Source organism: Miniopterus natalensis, chromosome 9 (assembly GCF_054644295.1).
Source record: "Miniopterus natalensis isolate mMinNat1 chromosome 9, mMinNat1.hap1, whole genome shotgun sequence".
NCBI lineage: Eukaryota > Metazoa > Chordata > Mammalia > Chiroptera > Miniopteridae > Miniopterus > Miniopterus natalensis.
The window spans coordinates 48,247,506-48,269,418 of NC_142089.1; the positions used below are offsets into that span (position 1 = coordinate 48,247,506).

At 34.2% G+C, this 21,913-nt stretch overlaps 1 protein-coding gene across 1 annotated transcript; it reads left to right on the forward strand.

Moving 5' to 3' along the window:
• The first annotated feature begins 6,676 nt into the window (after window positions 1–6,676).
• DNAJB4 (DnaJ heat shock protein family (Hsp40) member B4) lies at window positions 6,677–16,841 on the forward strand. The gene is made up of 3 exons (XM_016216820.2): window positions 6,677–7,146; window positions 13,656–14,224; window positions 15,644–16,841. Exons 1-3 carry the CDS (start codon window positions 6,936–6,938, stop codon window positions 15,875–15,877), a joined length of 1,014 nt encoding a protein of 337 aa, XP_016072306.1. The 5' UTR covers window positions 6,677–6,935; the 3' UTR covers window positions 15,878–16,841.
• Window positions 16,842–21,913: the final 5,072 nt, after the last annotated feature.

Sequence of the window (21,913 nt, forward strand, 5' to 3'; positions counted from 1 at the left end):
TAAGTTAGGAATTCAGAGAAATTAAATGATTTGCCTAAATTACTCACCTATAAGTGGCAGAGGTGAAATGAGAAATCAAGCATTCAAATTCTTAGGTCTTTATTCTTTAGACATTTGTAGCCCCTTTATGCTAGTCCACTAACAGGATTTTAATATTCAGTGATAAACAATAGTTTCCCCTAGGAGGGGGGGAGAGAGATAGAAACATCAGTGATGAGAGAGAGTCATTGCTTGGCTGCCTCCTGCATGCCTCCTGCTGAGTACTGAGCCTGAAACCCGGGCATGTGCCCTGACCCCAGACTGAACTGAGACCTCCTGGATCATAGGTTGATGCTCAACCACTGAGCCATGCCAGCCCGGTTCCCCTAAGCAGCTTTTAATAACTTAGTGTGATTGAAGTATATGAGGCAGCAATGGAAATTAAAGCTAGAAAGATCTGCTGACTTGAAAATCAAAGAGATATACAGTATTTTAAAAATATAAGCAAAGTAATTTTAAAAATTACTGTTGACATGCAATATTATATTAATTTCAGGTGTACAGCATAGTGATTAGACATTTATGTAACTTACAAAGTGATCACCCTGATAAATCTAGTACCCATCTGACACCATACATTATGGTTTTGGTATTGTACTTAAAAAGTAATTGTCACCCTTGACTGGGGGGCTCAGTTGGTTGGAGTGTCATTCTGTACACCAAAAGTTGTGGATTTAATCCCCCGTCTGGGCGAATACGGAAGGCAACCGATGGATGTTACTCACATCGATGTGTTTCCCTCTCTCTCTTTTCCTCTCTCTAAAATCAATAAACATCAATAAACATATCCTTGGGTGAGCATTAAAAATAAATCATTGCTTCCCTAGCTTCTGAGACTCTGTGGTTAGAGTGTCAGCCCACACACTGAAACCATTGCAGGTTCAATTCCAGGTCAAGGGCACGTACCTGTATTGCAGGTTGGATCCTGGGCCCCATTTGAGGCTTGGGAGGCAACCAATCCATGTGACTCTCACATTGATGTTTCTCTTTCTCTCTCTCCCCTCTCTTCCCCCCTCCCTCCCTCCTTTTCACTCTCTCTTAAAAAAAAAAAAAAAAGCAATGAAAAAAAATCCTTGGGTGGGGATTAACAAAAAAAAGTCATTGCTAAACTCAAGGTCATTTAGATTTTTCCTATGTTCTAGAAGTTTTATAATTTTGCATTTTATTTTTAGGTTTGTAATCCATTTTGAGTTAATTTTTGTGAAGGGTGTAAGGTCTGTGTCTAGATTTATTTCTTTGCAAATGGATGTCCAGTTGTTCCAGTGCTATTTAGCCTTTGCGTCTTTGTCAAAGATCAGATGACTGTAATTATGAGTCTATTTCTGGACTCCCTATTCTCTTCCATTGATCTATTTACCTCTTCTTTCATCAATACCACACTATCTTGATTACTGTATTTGAAACACAATGCACTTGAAATACAATGAATGCATTTGAAATACAAATGAATATATTTGCAATACAGTGAATACTACCTATGTGAAGTTTTAACGATGAAATTTTAACAGAATCAAGATGAGTAAGTAGTGAATATGAACTGGAATATTTGGAGAGACCCATTAATTCTTAGTTGGACAGTTTTTGTGTGTACAGATGTGTATGCTTGTAAAAAGGATATTTTATTATACATATGGTATAGTAATTTTTTCTAAAAAATTAGTTCATATGATGAGATCATTGTCATCACAATAGTAGATAGAACCTAAATAGTCCTCACTATGTGCCAGTCACATTTAAGTGCATCACAAAGTTCCCTCATTTAATCCTCACAACAACCATAAGAAGTTGGTATCAATGTTAATCCCATTTGACAGATGAGGAACCTGAAGCACAGATATGTTAAAATCAAGGCCACACAGCTAAGTGGTGTTGCCAGGACTCTAACCCAGATTGTCTGGCTCCAAAATCTGTGCTTTTGACAATCACACTATCAATATTCCCTGGTGCCACCTTAGCAAATTTACAACCACTGTTACATACTTATATTTGAGATTATATTCAACTATCTAAAGTACTGTTAACAAGGTATAAAAGAGCCCCAGTTTTCTTATTCTTGGATGAGTAGCAGGGAATGAAAGTCATAATTTACTAATACCAATCACTAAATGAGGAATTTCAGGACTAAATGTACTTATTTAATAATTAAATATTGACAGAAAAGTTTTCAACAGGAACATAGGTAAAATATTAGAAGCCATTTGTCTTTGAGTATTTAAGTATGATGATCTGAATTTTAACAGTAATTTTTTCCCTGAGACTCTAGAAGGCACGCTGCCTTTCTCTATACTAATTTATTATAAGCTGAGAAATGATTTGTGATTTGGAGAAAGAAAACTTTTTTTAATCCTCACCAGAGGATACTTCTTCCATTGCTTTTTCATAGAGAGTGAAAGGGGGAGAGGGAGAGAGAGAGAGAGGGAGAGAAACATTGATGTGAGAGAGACACATCGATTGTTGCCTCCTGCCGGTGCCCTGACTGGGGCAGGGGATTGAGCCTGCAACTGAGGCATGTGACCTCGGCCGGAGTTGAACCTGAGACCCTTCAGTCTGAGGCCCAATGCTCTAACCACTGAGCTAGACCGGCTAGGGCGAAAACATTTTTTTATTGTCTATGAATAAAGCCAAAGTATTAAGATTAAGATAGCATTAGTTGAATGACTAGTTATATACTTTCAGTTTTTTATGATCAAAATTATCTTTGACTTTCATTCCTATTATCTAAATATATTTAACATTTGCCCTTTTCTCATTTTTATATTTAGTATTTGAACTATGATTAAAAAATAAAAAATCTCATACTTTTGTAAAAATAACTTTTCCATATTTATTATTAAAGAGACTAATAAGCCAAATAAGGAAGCTTTTTAAAGTTGTAGAAAAGAGCCCTTTGTGGTGTGGCTCGGTTGGGCATCGTCCCGTGTGCTGTGAGGTTGCAGGTTCAGTTCCCAGTCAAGGGCATGCAGGAGGCAGCTGATCAATGTTCTCACATCGGTGTTTCTCTCTCTCTCTCTCTCTCTTCCTCTCTCTCTAAAAGTCAATGAACTATTAAACAAATAAGTAAAAAAATGAAGTTATAGAAAACAAAATATATCTTTAGAATTTTTACTTAATCCTGGCCCATGCATGACCCTAAAATAGAGTGACACATTTTCCCCAAATATATTAAGCACAAAAAGTTTGTTTTTATTAACTTTGATAAACAAAATAATAAACACTCTTAAGTTTCCTGATTTGGTTGAAAAAATGAAAATCATTTATTTAAAATATATTGTAGCCTGGCTAGAATGGCGCAGTTGGTTGAGCATTGCCCCACGCACCAAGAGGTCATCTGTTTCATTACTGGCTTTGGCTCCATCCCCAGTAGGGGGCATGCAGAAGGCAGCTGATTGATTTCTCGCTCATCAATGTTTCTGTCTCTCTCCCTCTCCCTTTCTCTCTCTCTCTAAAATAAAAAAAGTATTTACAAAAAAGTTATTGAAAAAATATTAATAAAAAATGTTACAGAAAAAATAAAATATATTGTAACTTGCCTTCAATATATAGCGATGAACTATCCCTACCCCGGCATGAGAACTTGACCATGTAAACTATAAATATTGAGAAGAATCTGACTCAGTAATTTTCTTTTAAGAAAGGAAAGAATTGTGCTTTCATGGAGTAATCTCATCAATGTTTGAGTAGTAAAGTAAAAATTTAAAAATACCAACACTAATATCATCTTTGTTAAAAATATAGCAGCCTTAAATGAATTTAAGGAAAAAAAATACATTACAAACTCAAGCTAGTTTTTGTTCTCTTCAAACTTTCTTCCACACGTACCTGTAATATCAACTAATCAGGCAATTATGTGATTTCTAAATAATATTGCAAATAGACTATTATAGTATTTTTGGTTTTCTTTTTAATTTTACTTTTGAAAACAATTAAATGAGCTTTGTTCACATCTTTTCTCTGCTCCATTTTCCCTAAAGGCTGCCACTACTTTTCCCTTTATATACTTTATTTTTGTCATGATAATTATTTACAGGAATGACAATTGCTGGCCTCCCCACCCCCACTCCCCTAAAAAACCCCCACATTTATCTCATACAAACTTGGATGACGAAAGAAAACTTAATGTAAAGTGATTGTGTAATGGATCTTCAACCCCTAAGTGGTAGAGGAAAGAGCTCAGTCTGAAAATATGAATGTAAGGGTGAAATGTTTCTAAAATACTATGTAGTTTAATAATGATCATATTGATCCATTACCCTATTGCATCTAATTGCAATGAGTATATTTGTATATATAATAATTTTATTCTATGAATTATTTTCTAAGGACAAATTTTCAGGTACATTATTTACAGAGTTTTTAAAACCATTTTTAATAACTATTCCCAAATGTTTGAAAGAATTAGTTACAAAGCTATAAGTGTGCAAGTATCTGCTCATTTTGTCAAAAGCTAGTTGATTGTTTTATTATTTGAAGTCTTAAGGTTACACTTGCTTCCTTATTAACTTGAAATTTCCAAGTTGAGATGAATTCTGGGCCTTTCAACTTTACCACTATTATTCTTTTATGTGTTCAAGATATTTGAAGAACTATGAAAATCCTTTTATCACCTTTCTCTATGTGTGGAGAACCAGATTTCTTTTCATTTGTTAATAAATAATTCATTTCTCAGAAATGTGAAAGACCTAGTCTTTGAGTTTTAAAATCATTTAATATGTCAAGTCCTTACAATATTTCTAGCTCTCTGAAAATTATTAAATCACAGAAAAATCTACTTTTTTTTCTTCTCAGTGTTACCCACCAGAACAACTTAGGCTTTTCATAGATAATAATGTCAGTATTCCTTTGGTAATGAATATTTAAAGGAACTTTCTTGGAAATTAACTATAGAATGGTAGTTTTTATTATATTTTACCCTACTCTAGTTGCAGACCCCTGCACTGGACTCCAATTTGCAATATGATTTTAAGTAGGAGTCTTAAAGTGACTTTTTTCCCCCAATGTTTTTCTTATTTGAAAATTTATCTTTTGACATTAAGTATTTTTTGGTGGGACTAAAATATTTGCTGAATAGCTGAGAAACCTATATAATCTGTAAGTAGGCTAGATAGATGTTTTAAATTTCTAATACCAAAGTGTTTTTAAAATAGAGAGTTTTGAGAAATAGGAAACCCTAAGCTGTCAAAATGCACAAAGATGGACATCTGAAAGAATTGCTGAATCATTAATGTAAAGCTGTTTGGCATATACAGTAGGTGTTCCCATATCTTTAGAGATTAACACTTCATCATCTTTTCATTATATTCTAAACATATATTTACATTTACTTTTCCTCATAAATGTTCTTTTTTAAGTTTACAGACTTAAGATAATTAAGTATAAAGCTTTATGCAATTCTTTTTTCTATGCAATTCTTTTGCCACTTTCTTATTAATATATCTTTCCAATATTATATTAATGGGGACATTTTTGAAAACATGAGGAAACCATATAAGAAATAAAATATTAGTTATATACATTGAAAATATTTCTCATATATATATATATAAAGGCATCAAAGGGGTATATAAATGATATGATATAAAACTTGTTGATAAAAAATACAAAACTACAATACATAACCCTAAATATTCATAAGAAAAAAAGGATTAGAAGGAAATACACTAACTTTAGCAGGGATATGATAGGGAGGTTTTTATTTTAATCTTTTTTCTTTCTGTTTTCCAAAATCTTTAACAATAATTTATATTTATAATTAGGAAAAATATGTTTTTAAAAGAAAAATATTTCTCATATTTTTGCCCCATAAATAGCATATCCAGATTTTAAGCTGGTCCAGTTAAGGTCTTGTAAGAAACATGAGCATTTACTGTTGGTAACCTGATACTTTTCTCCTGTCTTTCCTGCAACACAAAAGGTCTTTAGTGACCCTAAGGAACTGGGGGGTGTCTCATTTTGTTTTAGTTGAAGTAACTAAAATCAGATATGAAGATTTCATAAACATTAGTTTGCCAGAACTATTAACTTTTGTATACTACAAAAAACTATTTAAAATCATTAGCTAAAATAATATTCAAGTCCTTTACTTAACTATTTAAAATCATTAGTTAAAATAATATTCAAGTCTTTTACTTATTTTAAAATACTGCTTTTGAAGTTTATGATATAGCCCAATGTGAAATCGGTATATTGACTTCCTGGCATTTTTGATTGATAGACCCCAGGAATTCTGAAAATGACACAAATTTTTTGAAAATTTTAACTTAAACCATATTTTAGTACTGTATATTTTACATTTGAATAAGTTGAAATCAAAATGACGATCCCTAAAATAACAGATGGGCACTTTTATTTGTATAATGACTTTACTTTAGCATAGGATTGCTTAATAGCTATAATTATTTTTGTTGCTTTTCACCTAGAATGGAGTAAAAAATAAAAGAGCTTAGTTATGACATCTACGCCGAAACATTGTTTTCTTAACCTACTTGGCCTCCTAAAAGGGAAATAAAAGGGCAGAGCCAGAAGGAAAATGAATAGTTAATCATGGGGGAGGAGAAATCCTAGCTCAGTACTTTGACTAGCAGCGGCTGGGGAAGTGACGTCCTGTAGCATTTGCTGTTCTAGAAAGTACAGAGACACGTAGTGAAAATGGGAGGACCTAGAAGGAGGCTGTCTCCCGTGTAGTGTATATTTATCTGTAAGTGAGCTGTGGGGAAGGAATTAAATACGGATATGCTGTCTGCTTGCTGCCTTAAGACAGCAAAGCTGAACTGCTGATTAGCTTTAACTTTAAAAATACCCTGCTTGGTTTATTCTCCATAGAATCGCTGTGTTGCTAAGCCTGGGGACGCTGTTTTCTTTCACAAAGGGGACTCTAAGTTCGTTTCAAGGCATTCGAAATGGGGAAAGACTATTACTGCATTTTGGGAATTGAAAAAGGAGCTTCAGACGAAGATATTAAAAAGGCTTACCGAAAACAAGCCCTCAAATTTCATCCGGACAAGAACAAATCTCCTCAGGCAGAGGAAAAATTTAAAGAGGTCGCAGAAGCTTATGAAGTGTTGAGTGATCCTAAAAAGAGAGAAATATATGATCAGTTTGGGGAGGAAGGTAAGTATTCCGTGTATATCCTTCTGTCTCTCCAGCCCTGTCTTTCTTTCTCTCTTTTTTCTCCCTTTCTCTCTCAGCTTTCTGGTGATCATTAAATTAAATTCTCAGACCTATCAAAGTACAAAGATAAATAATAGATAAAAACAAAATTTTATCTCTGATCATACGAATGAATATTACATAGCTGCGAATCAAAGATTCTTGTTTACCTTTTTATAGATTTTTGGCATTTCGTAATATCCCTATTCTACCATTAGATTTATCATGTTAACATTGTGTATTTGAAAAGAAACCTTACATTCTCATACACGTTAATGAATTGTGTCAAAAGTCTTATGCAACCTGTTTTATTTTTTGATGAGTTTCCTGCCAGTAAAGATCCTTCGGTCATTTAAAATCTTAAGATTAGCAGTTCACATTCTGGGTAGTTATATTATATTTTAGTCACAAAAACAAAAGAAGTTTTTGCCTTTCTTATAGCAAAGCTAGCTTCGCCTGAACAAGAGAGTCATCTCTCTGAGAAGGAGAAGGCCCAGGCATTTAGCTCTAGTTGTTTTTGGCATTCCGCCTGGAGAGGAAAGAATTTTCCTGATGTCATAAAATACCAGAACAAGTTTTTAGCTTAATTGTAAACAGTAATTGTGTGCCAAGAAAATGAGATATCAGAAATACAATTTTTTACCTAAAATGGCCACTTTGTACAATTATTGATTTACTTTTAGGTAACACTGTTTCTTTTGAAATTTTACTGTCTAGGTATAGAGAAAAGCATGACAACTTCCCTTTCCTCTCCCTGCTGTACTTTTGTTTCTTGCATTGTGAGATTAGAAACTAGTTGAGTACAGTTAAATGGGGTATTTTAAGATTCTTTTATCACTCTGGTTTTTAAATTAAGTTTGTCATCATCTCCATATACATGCAGCTATAAAGTAAGTCTATTTTAAATTGCTAATTAACAACAAGAAAAATACTTTAATTCCTACAGCTTCTGGTGTTTTCAGTTTTTTAAATCAGGACTAAGTTATTTTATTATTTTCACCCAAAATATTCTCTTTTAAATTACTGTAGGTATGAAAACTTTTCTGTTATTTCTTTGCTCCCTTTATTGCATTTAATGTTAAATTTTTCTAATTAGAAACATATCCTAAAATACAGTGAAACAGTGACTTCATTTTAAGTTAAAAATTAAACTTATATAAGCAGGGTGATTGTGTTGAGGATTTTTCTCCTTGTTTTGTTTTTCGTTTTGATCTGAGTTGCCAAAAATAGCAGTTTTTGCTGCTAGTTTTGGTGTGATGAGGACTTGTAGTGTCAGGTTCTTATAAAGTAAATATTGAAAAAGACAAATAGTTGCTAATTCAATTCTGCTTGCTCCTATGGCCATACTACTCAAAATTCTGTGGTTCAGTTTATCACAAAAGCTAAGCAGGATTCTCAGGTACTACTAACAGTGTACTATTTCCGAAGAACTTATTTTGTAATTTTGTAGAGAAATCCACAAATAGGGGGGATAAATAGTGATGGAAGGAGACTTGATTTGGGGTGGTGAATACACAATACAATATGTTGATGATGTATTATAGAATTGCACAAGTGAAACCTATATAATTTTATTAACCAGTGTCACCCCAATAAATTCAATTAAAAAATTTAAAAAAGAAACCCACAAATTCCCATGGAAAAACAAACCCACTGCTTTAATCCACATCTCACTGATAATTTGTCTTCAGAATTTTCAAGTCACCAAATGATCCATTTTTCGTGGTTTAACATTGCCTTTTAATGGTGTTTTTCTTGAGTGATATTTCTTCAGTTTGATTTTTACTGATTGTCATCAGTGAGTGAATTAAAAACAAAACAAAACTAAAGCAGGATCATCTATGTACCCTGAATTTTTTTTTTCTTGACTCAGATAATTTATATAAGCAATAGAGTTGGGTAACAATGAGGGGAGAATACGTTTTTAAAGTTTTTAAATAATACATTTCAAAGCTTTTCAAATATATTATGCTTTGAAATAATTATTCAGAAACATTCTCTAATTGTTACTTGAAAATACAGTTAAAATAAATATTACTGTTTTTGATTCTTTTATAGAAATTATTCTTCCTTTACAGAAAAGCATTATATTTGCTTTTTATTCATAATGTCTCATTAATTCTTTAAAAAAAAATTCCCATTAGTTATACTCTGAAAGTGTGGGAAAACATTTTTCTCTTTGCCTTTCTTGGGTCTGTTCATGCTTGCAGGCCTGGTTCCACAGCCCTATGGGTTTCTGGAGCAGTAACAAAACAGAATTTTATGACAGGAGTCGTTACTAATTTACCTGATACTTGGTTTTCAATTATTGCACCCTTTCAAGGCCTGGGACAGTGGGAAGGAACCATGACCTGAGAAGTGTATGAGTTGACTGTGCTAAATTATGTATTTAGAAAAGAAGAGAACCAGTGATCCAGTTTATTCATGGCTTGAAAATCTCTAATATCCACAATTTTAAATGCTGGGGCTTAAATTTTTTTCTTTTTCATTGATTGATTTTTAGAGAGAGAGAGGAAGGGGGAGAGAGAAAGAGAGAGAGATTGATTTGCTGCTCTACTTATTATTTATGCATTCATTGGTTGATTCTTGTATGTGCCCTGACTGGAACCCGCAAAATTGGTGTATCTAGAAGACATTAACCAACTGAGCTACCCAGCCAGGGCCTTAAATGCTGTGTTTTTTAAAAGTTGGATAAAAATAGAGATGTTTTAAATTTACTATATGACATTGCAGTTCCACCCCTGGGAATCTATAAAAGAGAAATGAAAATATAGGTTCACACAAAGGCATGTATGTGAATGTTCATAGCAACATTATTTGTTATGTTCCCCAACTGGAGACAAGTCAAAAGTACCATCATTTGGTGAATGGATAAACAAAATGTGATATATACTATGTATGTGCAGTCTAACACACACACACACACACACCCCGGAATACTACTTAATAATTAAAAGGACCGATTTTATGAAGCCTACTACATCATGGATAAAATTCAAAAACTATGCTAAATAAAAGAAGTCAGATGTAAAAGACTATATAGTCTATGATTCTACTTATATAAAATACATGGAAAAGGGAAATTTGTAAAGAAAGAAAGCAGATCAGTGGTTTCCTAGGGCTAGAGGTAGGTACAGGGATTAGCTACGAATAGAAACTAGAGAAAAATGTTCTATGACTGTATTGTGGTGATAGTCTCACAACTCTATAACTTTTACTAAAGTCATCGAATTGTATATTTTCAATGGGTTAATTTTATGGTATGTAGTAAATAACGTTATTTTAAAAAACAGAAATTTTCAAATCATTTGAAAACAAAAATCATAGAACTACAGAAATTTAAAATTGGATTTTGAATCCATCTCTCCCAAAAAGTTTTAGGTTTAGTTCTGAATTGTTCAGTGGATGTTAACACAAGTTTGTATTAAGAGACTAAAACCAATTTTTTTCAATAATGCATCCTTATAGTATTCCAGGTCTCTAACATTTCTTTATGTCTTCTTTTTTAATTTATTGTTTATGGTTTAATCAATAACTTACTTTAAATACCGAAAGTATTTATATGATCAGGCTTTTATTTAGTACATTAATGTCTATACTAGTTTGCTTCTTCAGTTCTTTTTTTAATCAACTGGATCTTTTTATTTACTATATATTTCTAAAAATAAATAAATTGGATTTTTATGAATCAAAACTGTTTAAAGGCTCTCATGCTAGTAACTCTGAGTCTTGCTATAAATTTGGATTTTTAAATATTAGATCTCCTTAAAGTGAGAATTATTAAAGTCGTACAATTTTTTTTGAAGTCCTAATTCTTCTCCAATGCTGCTGCTTTTGATAAAGTTTAGTCAGCTAACTGATGGAAATCTTTGCACGATTAGTATCCCAAACGCTTATTTGTTTTTGGAGTGTACATTCGTTGGTTCCTCAGTTCTTCTTTTTAAATCCTCACCTGAGGATATGTTCACTGACTTTTAGAGAGAGACAGAGACTGCCTCCCTCCCGTAGGGGCCATGACCAGGCGCTGAACCCACAGCCTTCTGGTGCACAGGGTGACACTCCAACCAACTGAGCCACCCAGCGAGGGCAACTGGTTGTTTCTTAAATAATAGCAGTCTTTCTAAGGCATAGGCAGACGCTGATTCTAGAGTGCATCCCTTATTCACACAAAGGAAAATGGGAAGCATTTTGGGTTCCAGAGGGAATCCAGTTGACTTTTAAAATTTTCCATGAGCAGTTGAAAAGTACGTAATAAAAGAGTTGACTGTATAATTGATGACATGCCTGTTACAGCTCAAGTGCTCGGCATTGCAAGTGATACTTGCATAATAATTCATGTTATATGGTAGCAGTGTGAATTTGGGTTGGATTTTCTGTCATTTCTTGTCATTTATCGGAGCAATGCAGTTGATTAGAGTCAGGAAAACTTCAAAGCTCTGTTGGAGGCTTTTTGCCAGCTTTGCTACATGTCATTTTAGACAGTATATAAATCTTCTCCGGGACTCTGTAATCCTAGTTGAGTTACTATTTTCGGCAGAGGAGGAAATGGGTTTTAGGGAAAAGCCAAACCCATGATATAACAACTTAAAATATTCTTTCTTTTCCTGAATTCATTATGGGTTCAAACATTTAAATTGTGTCTTGTCAACAAAATTAAACTAGATTGGGCAGCTAATTTAGTCAATTTACTTTATTAGCTCTGTTAAATGATTATACTGTGTTGTATTTGTGGAATGAAAGATGAAATGATTGAAATAATTTAATGGTTTAGTCACATCGGCCATGACCTTGAGTTGTATACATAGTCTATCATTTTAAAAAATCTGTCACTAGCTTTTCTTTTTATTTTTAACCTTTGAAGTTATAACTATGCCGTTAAAATGTAACTAAAAAAAGTTTTGGATGGGCTGCATGTTAAAAGTTTTTGTCCTGTTTATACTTGTCATTCTGTCCCTCTGAGGAATATCTCTAACTGCTATTTGGATATATCATTCAATACATATTTTGACAATTTTCAGGTTAGATTTCTCTTGATCTCTCCAGATTTCTATTCATGGGTGAAGGTAAAAATCTAAACACTAGCTAAGACTGTTGGGTGAAGTAGAGTACATGTATATCTTTTAACAGAAGAACTCAGATAGAATACAGCATGTACAACCAAGTCTCTCTGAAAGCATGCTTAGTGATTCCAGTAGAATTTTTTATTATTAAATATCTCATATATGTGTATGTGTGATTATACTTTATATTGCTTTTGTTTCTGCCCCATCTCTGTGCTGACACTCAAGATACCTTTTAAAGTTTCTGTTTAGGAGACTTTAAGAATAGATCATTCCCTTTACTCAATAAACGTGAGCGCCTGTCATTTTCAGCCCTGTATGCATGAGTAATGCAGAAATGAATAAAATATTTCCTGCCCCTCAAATTACTCACTGTTTGAACATATTGGAATCTCTTAATCTCTTGAATTTATCAGTTTTATAATTTTTAGATTCTGTGCCTGTTCATTTCTTTGGTCAGGAATGCCCATAAGGCTCATTCAGAAAGTTTACTGATACTGTAATGACATAAATCCTTGTCAGTATTGGTCCCTTAAAAGATCACTATACTATTGTTTGTGGGTTGTAGTAGAATCTTTCTTTGCTATGCAGTGGTCATGATGCTTCAAATATGTAATCTCTTGTAAGCTACATATTACTTAGTTGAGCCTTAGAGAACAGGGTCAGAGGGTTACTAACTTGGTGTCTAAAGGGGACTGTCCACAGTAGACAGACATAACCAGTCCAAATGCCTTACATGTCTAGAGGGTTTACAGCTCTTGATTTTAGTTTTCTTTTTAAATGCTATTGAAATTAATGCTATCACATGGTATGCCTAGATGAACAATTTTGTTATCTGGAATAGTGATAACAATATTAGTATCTAAAAAACATTTTTTATATTATTAGACTTGCTCAGCCACAGGAAGAGTCATGTTTTATTTCTTAAACAGTAAAAGATGACCTGAAGTAAAACTTGTTAGTATGAATGTGGTATTTCATATTGTTGATGGCTGTGCTCATTGATGATAATGGTACTTAAAGATTTAGGTTATACATTTTTCATTGATTACTGAAGACTTTTCGATTGATGTCTGTTAAAAACTTAAGTTTATATACTTCAGATTGTCAACCAGTAGCTTATGAGATAAGAGATTCCTGACTTTTATTTTCTTATGTATCTGTGGAACAGAGATTCAGGGATAAATTATCACTAAAGCTGGGTAGTTGGAGGAAGAATCCGAAGCTAAAATTTTAACTTTGGATGGACTCATTATGTAGCTGTTCTGTATTTAGTTATAATGGCATTTCTGGCCAATATTAATAAATTACCACCTAAGTTGGCCGAAGTTTATTAGTAATACAATTTTTGAAAATTTAACTTCCAAGAGTTGCTAACTTTATTCTAATCATGCTTCTTTCTTCATCTAGGGTTGAAAGGCGGGGCAGGAGGTACGGATGGACAAGGAGGTACCTTCCGGTACACCTTTCATGGCGATCCTCATGCCACATTTGCAGCATTTTTTGGAGGTTCCAACCCCTTTGAAATTTTCTTTGGCAGACGGATGGGTGGTGGTCGAGATTCTGAAGAAATGGAAGTAGATGGAGATCCTTTTAGTGCTTTTGGATTCAGCATGAATGGATATCCAAGAGACAGGAATTCTGTGGGGCCATCCCGCCTCAGACAAGACCCTCCAATTATTCGTGAACTTAGAGTATCGCTTGAAGAAATATATAGTGGTTGTACAAAACGGATGAAGATTTCTCGGAAAAGGTTAAACCCCGATGGAAGGAGTTATAGATCTGAGGACAAAATTCTCACCATTGAGATTAAAAAAGGGTGGAAAGAAGGCACCAAAATTACTTTTCCAAGGGAAGGAGATGAAACACCAACTAGTATTCCAGCAGACATTGTTTTTATTATTAAAGATAAAGATCATCCAAAATTTAAAAGAGATGGATCAAATATAATTTATACTGCTAAAATTAGTTTACGAGAGGTAAGTTAGCAACACCTTGGATTCTGAAACCAAACAATTATACATTTGATTTTAGGGAATTTAAATAATAGCTAAGATTTATTTAATGCTTATTACACATTATTTTTTAAGTTCTCTTAAGAACCTTCTGAGGTATTACTACTATTATACCTCTTTTATGGATAAAATTATATATTCCTAAAACCTATATGATCATATTAACCAATGTCACCCCAATAAATTTAATAATAAAGGGATTATGTATTCTAAGTTTAGTTACCCATAACAATTTAAATGCCAATTTTAAGTGCTAACTGGGTTATGTACTGTGAGGCTAATAACAAGTTAACTCTACTCTGTTTTTACAAGTATGGCTTATGAGATCTGTGTTGCAATCCACCTTAGTCTAGTCCATGTATAAAATTTTTTCAAAAATTGTTAATTTGGAGTAATTATATAACAAAAAATATATTAAAAGACAAAATAATTTATAAGGGTGCTACTTTAATACATACACTTTTATTTGTTCTTTTTAAGCACTATTTCTCAAATTAGATTATAATCCTGCAAATATGTCCATGTCAGTTCCCTGCATAAAATTCTTAAATGACTCCACATAGCATCTATCATGAAGTCCAAGCTCTTTAGCTTAACATAAAAGGTCATTTTAAATCTAATTGCTACCCATAAACGTATACACATTTCCCTAAGTTTGCTCTATTATTATCTTGTATATGCCTGTGTCACTGTCTGAGTCCTACTCTGTGGAACACTATTGTTCCTCACTCTGTCTCAATACCAGCTACTGGTCCAATGCTTATCTTAAGCATTCTGTACTCCCAGAAGCTAAGGGGGTAAGCTGGGTGCCTCCCTTCTCTCACAAAAGACATCTGCACATACTGTTGTGCCGGCATTATACTGTGTTATAATGACTAGTTTGCTTCTGTGTTCCTTGTGCATTTCTTAAGGTGGGGTCCCTATACATGCCCAACATCTATCAGCAACGTGTGGCATGTCGTAGGTACTCAGTAAACACTTGTTGACTAAAACAATAAATGTATTTCTTGTTCTAACATTTTCCCTCCAGAGAAGTAGGTAGTTGCTCCTATCCTGTTCTTTCCAGTCCTGAATTTCTCCCTTATTTCTCCCATCCCATCCCTGCGTCTTGAATGCCATTAACAGCAGACCCAAACTATCCTTTTCAGCTCAGGGCAGCGTGAACAATACCCTGTCCTTCTCTTTTCCTTCTGCTTTCCTTCCCCTTCTGCTTTCCTTCCTGTGTAACATGCCTGGTTGTGCATGTCCTAAAGGGATTTTCTGATGGGGGATATGGTTTCATAATTACTGATATTCTTTAGGAGATTAAAATTCTGCCATAGTGGTATTATCCTTTACACTTCTAAGTTTTGAAGTTTGTTAATTTTATCTTGTGCTTTGTAGGCATTGTGTGGCTGCTCGGTTAATGTGCCAACAATGGATGGAAGAACCATACCTATGTCAGTAAATGACATTGTGAAACCCGGAATGAGGAGAAGAATTATTGGATATGGGCTGCCGTTTCCCAAAAACCCGGACCAGCGCGGTGACCTTCTAATAGAATTTGAGGTGTCCTTCCCAGATTCTATATCCTCATCATCCAAAGAAATACTTAGGAAACATCTTCCTGCCTCATAGAATGAAAAACTTTGTTACGCATATTTTGATAAGGCACTGAAAATATAAAAGGACTGGCTGTTTACTGATGTAGATGTGAATTCTGTCTAAAGATGTGTAAATTATTTTGAGGGTTCACTAAATTGCATGAACAGAGACGGGTCAAATAAACAGGCAAAAGGGATTTTTACAGCTAGAGGTGAAGAGAAGCCATTCACTCTATTATATTTCTCCCAAGTCAGAAATTTCTAGTATTTTGCTTACATGTAAAATTTGTTTTTGTGGAGTTAGTAGATATATTTCTAATAAAGTACTAGACTATCCAAGTACTTTATTTCCTATACCTTTGCATTGTCAGTATGGTAGGTTCTCATTTATAATGGAAATTCATATTCTTAACTAAATCGTACATGTGATATGTATTTCTAGAAAATAAAAACCCAAGTCATTTGGAAATGTGGTTAACTAGATTTTACATCACTATCTGAAATGCTGCTATAGGGCTGGTACCCATAAAAGAATATCCAAACACATACGTTTCACCATTTTGATTTTTAAACTATGCTATAGCGTTTGTTAATAACATAGTTGTAATGTTCTTAAGGCGGAACTTTTCTCCATAAAATGGAAATTAATGGCAGTTTATCTCCTGTGGAAATCCCAATTGCCTCAGTTACTGATATTTTAGAAATAGGCCGTTTTAAAAATGCCGTATGTAATTTTATGCAAGTTGACTATATATCTTGGACTTAATAAATTATAGGCACATTTTATTGTCCACTAGTTTAAACTAGTTTGTTTAATAATAAATATGTTTTTAGAGGAAATGTTGTTACTTGGAATTAATTTTCCAATTATGCAGTCTTCTATAACTTACTCATAACATGCTGTACGTATCTTACACAATTTCCCTGAAAGGAATAAACTACCACTACGGTGTCAACCCAAACTAGGGGGAAAATAAACACTAACTGCTGCTTCTGGATCATGTTGCCACTACTTGTTATGCATATAAATTTACTTTTTCATATGCATAGATTGCATTTCTTAGGTGTTTTAATTTTTTAAATATATTTACATCTAAAAAATTGTTTTGCTTTGTCTTCTGTTTTGCAAACTATAGTGAAAATGATGCCTTGAAACAGTGTTGGCTCAAGAGTAATTTTCAGGGATACACACACACGTATGCACGTGCACACACAGGTATACTGGATCCTATCGCTCTTTAGTAAAATATGAAATCTTTTAGAAATTCAATAAACAGGTTGCAATCGCCATCTTTTTTATGGATTTATTGAGATATAATTCACAGGCCATAACATTTACCCTTTTATTTTCTTAAATTTATTTAAGTGTACAATTCAGTGGTTTTAGGATATCCACAGAATTATGCAACCATTCTCTAACTCCAGAACATTTTAATTACCCCAAAAGAAGTCCTGTATCTGTTAGCACTCATTCCCCATTCCTCCAGCTCCTGACAAACACTAATCTATTTCTCTCTCTCTGGATTTGTCTATTCTGAACATTTCATATGAATGGGAGCAAATGATATATGGCTTTTTTTTGTTTGGCTTCTGTCACTTAGCCTAATGTTTTCAAGATACATCTGTGTTGCATTATGTATCAGTACTTCACGTCTTTTTTATGACTGAATATTATTCCATTGTATGGATATACCAAATTTGTTTAACCATTCATTAGTTTATAGGCATTTAGGTTATTTCTACTTTTTGGCTATTATTAATAATGCTGCTATGAATATTTTTGTACAACTTTTTGTGTATATAACTTTTCAGTTTTGTTGGGTATATACCTAAAATAGAATTACTGGAGATAACCATATATTTTAGTTGCATGGAAAATTCTTGAAAATACCAGAGAATTTAGCTAATCATACTTATTATTCCATCTTATTTATAAATGATTCCTTTATAACTTTGTTTTTCTGAAACAAAACAAAGGAAGTATAAATGTCCTGGGAACTTACTCATAGGTTTAAAGAGAGAGCTGAATACCAAGTCGGAGTGGTGGGTTTGGTTTCTATTTTAGACGCACTGTCTTTCATTCAAATTTTCTTGATTAAGTATTTTCTCCTAAATTAAATAAAGGATTTATAGCTATATAGATGAATAATCTTTGGATTAAAAAGTGTTTTTTAAAGTATAGAATTATTCTAGTAGTAAAAAATTAATTTGCATTGCTATCTAAAAACAGTATACCACTCCGACTGGTTTGGCTCAGTGGTTAGAGCGTTGCCTGTGGACTGAAGGGTCCTGGGTTCTATTCCCAGTCAAGGCACATACCTCAGTTGCAGGTTTAATCCCTGGCTCCAATCTCTCTCTCTCCCCCTTCCCCCTCCTTTCTCCCTTCCACTCTCTCAAAAAATCAATGGAAAAAATATCCTTAGGTGAGGCTTAAAAAACAAAACAAAAACAAGAACAAAACTATACCAATATCTTTCTTATCTTAAGGGATATCGATAATGCCTTAGCATGAAATAAGTGCCCAATTTTTGTTTGTTGAATGTTGAATTAATTTAAAAGAGGTTTAAATTTTTCTTATTTATTTAAATTATGAAAGTACGTTTGATTTTTAAATGTTTTCTTTAAATTCAACCAGGTTCTTGGATACCTGGACTAAGTTTGAAGTACTATGGATCCCAGTAAGCTAATTGATAAAGATGTTTATCTTTCCTACAAGAAAACCACAAGTTGCTTGTGTTTTTTAGTTAGGATTTTTTGGGCAAGGTGTGCCCTGTTCTTTTGCAACTGACCTACCTACCACTCTCTATCGTGCTACATAAAGCTGCTTCACACATTTAGTTCATTTGCCTCACCGCCTTGGAAAGCATCTGAGTTTGTGACCTCCTACTTTACTTTTTATCTCATCACTTCTGCTCACTATTAGCTTATCTTGGGGGAAAGGAGTTAAAATGCTTTTGCTTGTTTATTTTCAAGAAACTATCATTTGACTAGTTATGATGGAGAAAATAAAATTAATATATGTGATTGGACTCAGTCAATGGCATAGAAATGATTTTCTCTCCTTGTACATCAAGGACAATTTTTAAAAATTTATTGAGGTGACATTGGCTAATAAACTTATATAGGTTTTTGCCCTGGCCAGTGTGGCTCGGTTGGTTGAGTGTCATCCCGTGCACCAAGAGGTCACTAGTGCGATTCCTGGTCAGGGTACGTGCTGGGGTTGCTCACTTGTTTTCAGTAGGGGGTGTGTGGGATGCAGCCGATTGACGTTTCATCAATGTTTCTCTCTCCCTTTCCCTTCCTCTTTCTAAAATCAATAAAAACATATTTTAAAAAAATTATATAGGTTTCAAGTGTACAACTCTATAATACATCCGTCTGTATATTGCATTGTGTGCCCACCGCCCAAAGTCAAATCTTTTATCACCATATATTTGACCCCCTTTACCCTTTACTGCTCCTTAACCCCCTTCCCTCTGGTAACCACCATAGTGCTGTCAGTTTTATATCCCACATATAAGTGAAGTCATATGGTTCTTGACTTTTTCTGTCTGCCTTAGTTTGCTTAGCATGATATTCTCAAGATTCATCCATGGACTATTTAGTTAACTTCACAGAATTAAGGTTAAACATTATCTTTAATCCAGTCAACACAATATTTATCCAGTGATGTGTAATGAAGTGAACTGCCTATATATCTTTCCATAATTCTCCATAAAGAGGGGACGGAATTCCACCCCCTCTTTATGGAGAATTATAGAAAGAAAAAGTGGTTTGTTACTTTTAAATAATAGCTTAATCCATATTTATCCGAATAGGTGTTTTATAGATTAAATATATTTGAGACAAGTTCAAATTCTGTTAATGTGTGTTTGCCTATTTATTTGTGTAGTCTGTGTAATTTAGCACATTTAAAATATTTTGAGTCATTTATGAACATGGGAAATATAAACTTATATTTTATGGTGTTAACTGGAAAACTTTTGAAATAGTAATTATAAAAACTGGCTATTTTTTTTTTTTTAAAGAAGAGGTTATGTCCTAAAATTGAAATGTATCCATCATTAATTTAAAAAAGTGTACTCCAGTGTTATTTTCAAAATACTGTGAGGTCACATCTGAGCTTTTAGATAAACTATAAATTAGTATTTTTCCTTTTTATTGAATTTATGAGGATGACACTGGTTAATAAAATAATATAGCTTTCAGGTGTACAATTCTGTAATCCATCTGTACCCATTTGGTATTTAAATTTTTTTTATTAATTGCTTTTTTTAGAGAGAGAGAATGGGAGAGAGAGAGAGAGCATGAGAGAGAGAGAGAGGGAGAGAGGTATCGGTTTGTTGTTCCACTTATTGATGCATTCATTGGTCTTGTATGTGCCCTGACGGGATCAAACCTGAAACCTTGGCGTTATCAGGGCGACATTCTAACTGAGCTACCCAGCCAGGCCATTTGGTATTTTAAAAAATAATTTCTCTTTATTGATATTCTCTATATGATGAGACATTATCATCATATCTTCCTTTACTAAGTTTACCATGGCTTTCTTTTGTTTTTTGAACATATTAATAATGGCTACTTTGAAGTTTTTGTATGTCAAATCCAACATCTACTTGCTTCACAGGAAGTGTCTTTTGCCTTCCTTTTTCCTGGTGTATGGATCATTCTTTTCGTTTCTTTGCCTGTCTTGTAATTTATTTGGAAGTGGTGATACTAGGCACTTAGATAATATAACAATTCTGGGTACAGGTCCCCATCCTCCTTTAGGACTTGTTGATACTTACTTGTTTAGTGCCTAGCTGAATTATTTTAGTGAAGTCTGTGTTCCCTTTTAATGTGAAGCCCCTCTTCAGAGGATGCCACCTTGGGTATGCTTACAGTCACCTGGGATGACTGGTTTTGGCAAGGTTCCCTTTGTGTCTTTCCCTAACCACATTCAGATGCTAAGCTCCACTAGTCGTTGGCTGATATTCTGTTGGTTTCAAAAATGCCCTTAGGCTATAAATTCTCCAAAAACTAATCAAATCAGATTGGAAGGGATAGTTCTGAATTTTTTTGGAGATTTTTTTCTGACCTCGAGAGGGCTCCTCCCATGTCTCTTCCCTCTTATCTCAATGGGAAACTAGTGCCGGGCTGGGCAGTAGGGGCAGTCTTGTTCTTTCTGAGCGGCACTCATGCTCTAGGAGCTGAGTGCTTGCTGGCAGGCAATGTGAGGGCCCAGGCCTCCTCCACCTGTCTCCCAGCATGGAATCCCTGCCCCATGAGCCACTATAGGGGCAGTAAGGCTCTAATATTTTCAGCAGACCTGCATCCAAAGCAGATCCTCCATCCCAAGAGGGGGGCTGGAAGAAGGGATCCCCAAAGTCTCCCTCACACTTTCCCAGAACTTAGCCTCAGCAACAGCTAGCTGGGCAGGATGAAAAATGGTGAAGTTCTGCCCTTCCCAGAAGGATAACCCTCTGACTGGGTTATAGCTCCTCCAGTGGGAGTAGCAGGACATCCTTGGCCGTGGTGACCTGGAGGGGAGGGTCCCTCCTACTGAGCCGGAAGTGGGAGGGATAGAGTGGGTCCTGGTTCAAATACCACAGACTCTCACTATTCTTACTACATTTTAATAGATTTTCTCCAGTACATTTTTCTTCATTTGCTATGTGCCCTTAGAACCATTCCCAGAGACCTTAAAAAGTTGTTTTAAAAAAGAATTTTCACCAGTTTCCCTGGGGAGTGGGTTTACATAGCTTCTCATGCTGTCTCATACCTGAGCCCAGTAAACTTTACATCCAAACAAGTTAAAAATTGCTTTTTTTGGAAGGATAAGTTGCTTGTAATATTTTTAGTTGTTATATTTGTACAGTTATGAAAATGCTTATACTAGTAATAATATGTTTTAACAAATGTCTTTGGAGAAAGAGGGTCAATATATCTTTATTCTTTTTAAATGAGTGTTATTTTTGCTCACTTCTGAAATCAGGGCCACCTCGGTTTTTGAATTCTCTGTTGAACATTTAGGGTTACGAGTGCTGTAGACCCAGAAGGAAATGCTTCGGGTTTCGAACCGCCTGGGAAG

Excerpts from the sequence above, each read along its gene's own strand:
- DNAJB4 (XM_016216820.2), top strand. The coding sequence starts at position 6,936 with ATGGGGAAAGACTATTACTGCATTTTGGGAATTGAAAAAGGAGCTTCA. Across the intron at positions 7,147-13,655 it reads TGATCAGTTTGGGGAGGAAG|GGTTGAAAGGCGGGGCAGGA; the intron begins GTAAGTATTCCG and ends TTCTTCATCTAG. Across the intron at positions 14,225-15,643 it reads CTAAAATTAGTTTACGAGAG|GCATTGTGTGGCTGCTCGGT; the intron begins GTAAGTTAGCAA and ends TGTGCTTTGTAG.